Here is a 6,000-nt window from a genome sequence, read left to right on the forward strand (position 1 = left end):
TGGAGAGAAGAGCCATTTCCATCCCTCTTTTTGGTCCAGTGGCATTTGCAAGGATGAGGGGTGGGGAAACCCCCCCACCCAAGCAGCTCTGAGGAGCTCCCATCTTTGGGAGCTGCTACGTGCTGGACCCCCAGGGCCAGGCAAACCCTCCCCCAGCTCTCAGCAAGAGCCCAACGTGGGGCCTCGGTGGCGGCCCAAGGTTTTTCCCTTCCCCCTGATCCTTAGGAGAAGTGAGTTGGTTTGGTTTATTTCTCCTCTCCCTGGCTCTGTCTCTGTCTCCTTCTCTCGCTCTTTCTTTCTCTCTTGCATTTTTGTGAATCTAATGATGCACTTATATTGCCCCGCTTTTCCCTTCTCTTCATACCTTACCTACTAAAGGAGGAAATGCCACTTTTTTGGTAAGTGGATGTTAACCAAGAGGGACTTAAAAAAAAAAAAAAAAAGCATAGAATGAAAAAAAAAAAAAAAAAAAGGAAGCAGAAAGCAAAGTCTGTGTTGAGTGCTGATGAGGACTGAGCAGTTCCTGCAGTCACAGCTCACAGCTCAGTGCGTGTCCCAGGAAGAGCTCAGAGACCTTTTGTTTATCTCAGTGACGAGGACATTTATTTGTGAAGTTTTGCTTTGTATTTTGTTTATATTTATATCTATTGACACAGATAATCTGGAATTATTTGTATTCATTTTTAAGAAATATATATATATTTTTTTTTTTTAATGTTTGGTTTGGATGGGTTTTCTTCTTTCTTTTTCTTTTGTTTTCTTTTCTTTTCTTTTGTTTTCTTTTGTTTTCTTTCTTTTTCTTTTGTTTTCTTTTCTTTTGTTTTATTGCATTTTATTTTATTCTACTTTATTCTACTTTATGTTATTTATTTATTTTAAAATGTTATTTATTTTATCTATATTTTACATTTTATATCTTATTTTTAATTTTTTATTTTCTATTTTCTAGTATTTTTATTTTTATTTTCTATTTCTATTATTTTTATTTTTATTTTCTAGTATTTTATTTTTATTTAATATTTTATATATGATATATTTTTATTTTTATTTTATATTTTATAGTTTTATTTTTGTTTTACTTTTTATCTTTTATTATTTAATATTTTATACATTAGATCTTAAATTTTATATTGTTTTTATCCTATATTTTATATCTTATATTTGATACCTTACCTTTCCATTTTTTATTCTTATTGTTTCTATTTTATATCATTTCATATTTCATTTCCATTTTATTTTATTGCCTTCTTTTTTTTTTTTTTCCCCTTCTGACCCCCTCCCCTCCCTGCCTTGCCCTCCATTATCACTCTGCCCCTTCCTCCTCGTCTCTCGGTTTGTCTGGAGCCCGAAGCCCACGACCCCACACATCCCTCAGCACACCCCCCCCCCAGCATCTCTGCATGTCCCTGTGTCACCAGCCCCCCCCATCACCTCCAGCCCTCTGGGGTCCCACCTCCCCTCCTCTCACCTTCTCTTCCCCCCCCCCCTTTTCTCCCTTCCTTTGGGTTTTACCCCCTTTCCCTTCCCCTCTCTTGCTGGGGGTGAGGGCCAGCTTTGCCTGATCCCCTCTCCAGCTGTTCTTTATTTTTTTTGGGGGGGCAGGGAGGTTATTTCTTTCCCCTCACCCCCTCCCAGACAATCTGGGGGCTGGGGAAGGTTTCTTGGCTTACTTTTCATTTCTTACTCCCATCCCACCCCTTCCTTTGGGTCGGTTTTTTGCTTTCTTTCTTTCTTCGTTGTGTCGTTCCGTTTCGTTTCGTTTCTTTGACAAAAAAAAAAAAACAAACCACCACAAACCCACTTGATTTGAGCTGACTTTTTTTTTTGCCGTTCTGCATGCGGAGGTTTGCATGACCCACGTTGTTGAGAGGCAGGGGCAGGGTAGGGTCTGTGTAGCCTGCCTTGAAAATGCGATGTGCGTTGTTTGAACCGCGCAGCCGGGCCCCCCTGCCCCCCGGTAACATCCCCTTTCTCCTTCTTTCTTCTCTTCTTCCTCCCCTTTTCCTCCACCTTTCCCCCCTCCCTTTTCTCTCTCTCTCTCTCTCTCTCTCTCTCTCTCTCCCCCCCTTGCCAGAGGTCAGGTTCGGCGTCCCCCTCTCCACGGACTCACTCCAGGACGGACCCTCCGTCCCCCCGCACCCGGGGGAGCCGACACGGTGCCCGCAGTTCCCGGTCGCTCACACCGGATCGGACCAAGCACGGGCACCGGCACCGCTCCCGCAGCCCCTCGCCGACCCCCCGCCACCGCGGCCAGAGCAAGGGGAGACCCCCGGCTCCCCGGGAGCCCCCCACCACACCCCTCAGCCCTCCCGGCTACAGCAGTGACTCGGAGGAGGGGTCGGGGGGGCTCCCACCACCCGCCGTCCGGCCCCGACAGGAACCACGGTGCCCACGGCAAGAAGTAAGGGGGTTCCTGGGACGTGTGGGGGCTCCTGGGGGACATTGGAGGGGGCTGGTCTCTGGGATTTGGGGGACAGCCCCATGAAGGCATCTCGGTTCCATCTGGGCGTTCAGGGGGCTGGGCTGGGGGCCAGGGTGGGGTTGGGGTGCTTGAGGGATGGGGTGTTAGGTTGGGGTTGGAGTTAGGGACAGGAATGGGGACAGAGATATGGGGATGGGATTGGGTTGGGGACAGGGATGGAGATTGGGATGGGGACAGGGATGGAGATTGGGATGGGAACAGGATCAGGGACGGGGATGGGGCTGGGGATGGAGGTGGGCACAGAGATGGAGATGGGGAAGAGGCACAGTGGGTCAATGCCAGCGAGCTGTGGGAAGGGTCATCCCTACAAGGGATTATCCCAGTGCGCAGGGCAGTGCCTGGATGGATGCAGCCCCCCCCCAGGGTGCAGGGTCTCCAGCAGGTGAACACCCCGGGATCCATCATCAGGGACGAGCCAGCTAAAAACTGAGGGGATGCAGGTGCACCCGCTGCTCCCCCTTGGGACCCGGGGACGGGACACCCTGCTGGCCACTGCAGGGAGGGTGTGAGAGGTGCTGGGGGGGTCTGCCTTGGCAGGGTGAAGGAGAGACACCACCGGGGCCGGCCCAACAGCAGCTCGGAGTCGTCGGCCAAGCATTCCCGGCACGCCTCGGAGCGCAGGAAGAGCCCCTCGCCCAGCCCCGGCCAGCGCAGCAGCTCCTGGAGCTCCAGCGGTTCCCTCTCCAAATCCCGCTCCCGCTCCCGGGAAAAGAGGGTGGGACGCAGCCGCTCCCGCTCGCCCTCGCCCAAAAAACCCGCCAGCAGGTCAGACCCCCGGGGGCTTCACGTGGGTGGGGGATGCGGGGACCGGGAATGGGCTCAGGAAGCATACAGGGCTCAGGGTGGTCCTGGCTCCCCAGGGCTTGGGGAAGGGGATACGGGTCATGTTGTCCCTGGTGGCACTGGAAGCGCCAGCCCTAGGTTGGGGTGTCACCCCCGTGGGGGGCTGCTTGGCCTGGGCTGTTCCTTGAACCCCCTGGGACCCCTGACCCTGCTCCTCCTCGGGGTGCAGAGAGAAGGACAGCGAGCCCCGAGCACGTCACGGTGAGCCCGATCCTGCCCGCGCCCGGCGCCGCTCCCGGAGCTACTCCCCCATCAGGAAGAGGAGACGTGACTCCCCCAGCTTCATGGAGCCCAGGAGGATCACGAGGTGGGTGGACACTGGCCCAGGGCTGAGCTCTGCCACCGGCCAGCCCGGATGGAGGGATGGATGGATGGATGGATGGATGGATGGATGGATGGATGGATGGATGGATGGACGGACGGATGGATGGACAAACAAACAGATGAGCAGCTCTGCAGGTGGATAGATAACCCTGAGGATGACTGACTGGGCAAATCAGCTAGCCCAGACAGACAGATAACCAGGTTACCTCCGCTCTTACAACCTTCTCATCTCTTCCCGTTTCAAGGCATAAACACAGGAAGTCATTTGAACCCCTGTGTGCATATTCCAGCAGGATGCGTGGCCGCCAGCCTGGCTCTCCCCTGCCTTCCAAAATCTGGTTTCTTCTCCTTGGGATCCTGTTGCCTCGGGATCCCGGGCTGTAAAACAGGGAATACTGGGAGCAGTGTGCATGTGTAGCACCTCATTAGCATGCGGCGCTGGCGGCACCGCGGCCAGCTGAGATTACCTCCCTCCTGACCTCTTTGTCTCTCCTGCTACCGACTGGGAGCTCTGGGCTGGGGTGGAGGGGCTGGGTTTGCAGGAATCGGCTCTGGAGGGGTTTTATTTCAACCAGGTTGGACTGAAGCTATAAGGAGAGAGGACAGGGGCAATCCTGCTGCTACGGTGGGTGAGATCTTCCTGTGTCCCTCCCCATGGATGCACTGTGAAGAGCCTGGCCTGGGGATGCTGCTCCCAGCCCAGAGGAAGGTTTCCTAGCCTGGTGCCATCCCTCCTGCTCTGTCCTAGAGCTGGGTTTTGCCAGGATGTCCCCAGGAAGGTGGCTGGAGGACAAAGCCTGTGGTCCCTGCAGGGGACCTTGTTCCCCAGCCCTGGAATGGATGGGGAGAGCAGCCCCAGCTTTGCTGGGAGGTCAGGACAAGCCGAGCAGTTCCTGTGAGGTTTGAGGTGCTGAGGATGATGCAGGGAGAAGGCAGAACACTCCCCGGCCCCCTCACCTGCCCAAGGCAAGCCCAGTAGCCCAGCCAGAAGCCCCAGGGTCTTCCCTTGCCCTCCTGCCCTGTCCCCTGTTCCCGTCACCTCCTGCTGCCCCAGGTTCCCTCACCACGTGGTCCTGCCTCAGTGATGCCAACTTCTCCTTTTCCATTTCATCCCAAGGTCCCTCCCGGAGAGCATCGCCGCCAGCCTGGCTCCCAGGGTAACCTCCCCCCTTCCTCCTCCTCCTCCTCCTCCTCTTTCTGCCGGACCTCTCTGTGTCTCCTCACACCCCAGGATGCCCTCAGCACCCAGCTACCTCCAGGCTGGGCCTGGGGCTCTCCGGTCCCACTAACACGGGGCTGGGAGAAGGGGGCAAGGGGCTGGCTCCTGCACCAGCTCCGGATATTGCTGCCCCCCCCTTTGTGCCCCCCATCCCTGCTGCCCCCTTGCTCCCCACATCCTCAGGCGCCGACGAGCCGCAGCTCGTCCCCCGCTAATCCCAAACGTCTCTTTTTCAGCAGCTTTCAATCTTTGGTGTCTGGGAAACACAAAAGCCACATTAACCTGCTCACTTTCTGCCCTCGCCGCTGCCTAATCCAGGACTAACACCCCAGGGGCGGGGTGGAAACGGGGAGGAGGAAGGGGATGGAGCGAGGGGGGGGGGACGGACGTGATGCTGGGTGACCGCATCCTGACATCATGCAGTGGGGCTGAGCCTGCCTGACCCACGGGGGATGCTCAGCCACCCAGCAGGGGTGGTTGGCTACCTTGAGGAGATGGTTAGCCACCTTGAGGGGATGGTTGACCACCTTGAGGGGATGGTTAGCCACCCTAAGGGGGGGGGGGGGAAGAGCGAGGGCGTGGGCGAGGTGGTTGGCCACCCTGTGGGGATGCTCAAGCCAAGGCGGGGGAGCCGGTCCGCCCCGTCCCCGAGCTGGTACCACCTTCCTCATTCCCTTTCCTTTTTTTTTTCCATTCGCAGCGCTCGCAAGCGTCCCATCCCCTATTACCGTCCCAGCCCCTCGTCCTCCAGCTCGCTGAGCTCCTACTCCTACAGCCGCAGCCGCAGCCGCAGCTACGACAGCTCCAGCTCCAGCCGCAGCCGCAGCCGGACTCGCAGCCCCCCCAGCCGCTCCCGCAGCCCCAGCTACAACAGCCGCAGCAGCTCCGAGAGCGCCGGCTTCTGAGCCCTAACCCCCCCCCCACTCTCTTCAGCCCCCCCCAAGTGACCCCCATCATGCCCACCCCCCAATCTGTACCCCTGGTTGGGGGGGGGGGGGAAGGGACAGGGACAACCAAGGAGGTGGCTGCTAAGAATGGACCTGGACCTGGCAGCGGGGGAAAACGGGGGTTGAAAATTCCAAAGGGTTCTTGCATTGCCCTGGGAAGGGGTGATCCCCGCCCCTACTCCCCC

General features: G+C 56.1%; 1 protein-coding gene across 1 annotated transcript in view; it reads left to right on the forward strand.

Annotated features, from left to right (window-relative positions):
- The window catches only part of SRRM3 (serine/arginine repetitive matrix 3), a 28,530-nt gene extending 22,757 nt beyond the window's left edge, over positions 1–5,773 (forward strand). Inside the window, 5 exon segments of the mRNA XM_051636048.1 lie at positions 2,075–2,347; positions 2,349–2,401; positions 3,020–3,247; positions 3,495–3,632; positions 5,569–5,773. Of these exon segments, the coding sequence (XP_051492008.1) occupies positions 2,075–2,347; positions 2,349–2,401; positions 3,020–3,247; positions 3,495–3,632; positions 5,569–5,773 (897 nt within the window).
- Positions 5,774–6,000: the final 227 nt, after the last annotated feature.

Source organism: Apus apus, chromosome 18 (assembly GCF_020740795.1).
Source record: "Apus apus isolate bApuApu2 chromosome 18, bApuApu2.pri.cur, whole genome shotgun sequence".
Classification (NCBI taxonomy): domain Eukaryota; kingdom Metazoa; phylum Chordata; class Aves; order Apodiformes; family Apodidae; genus Apus; species Apus apus.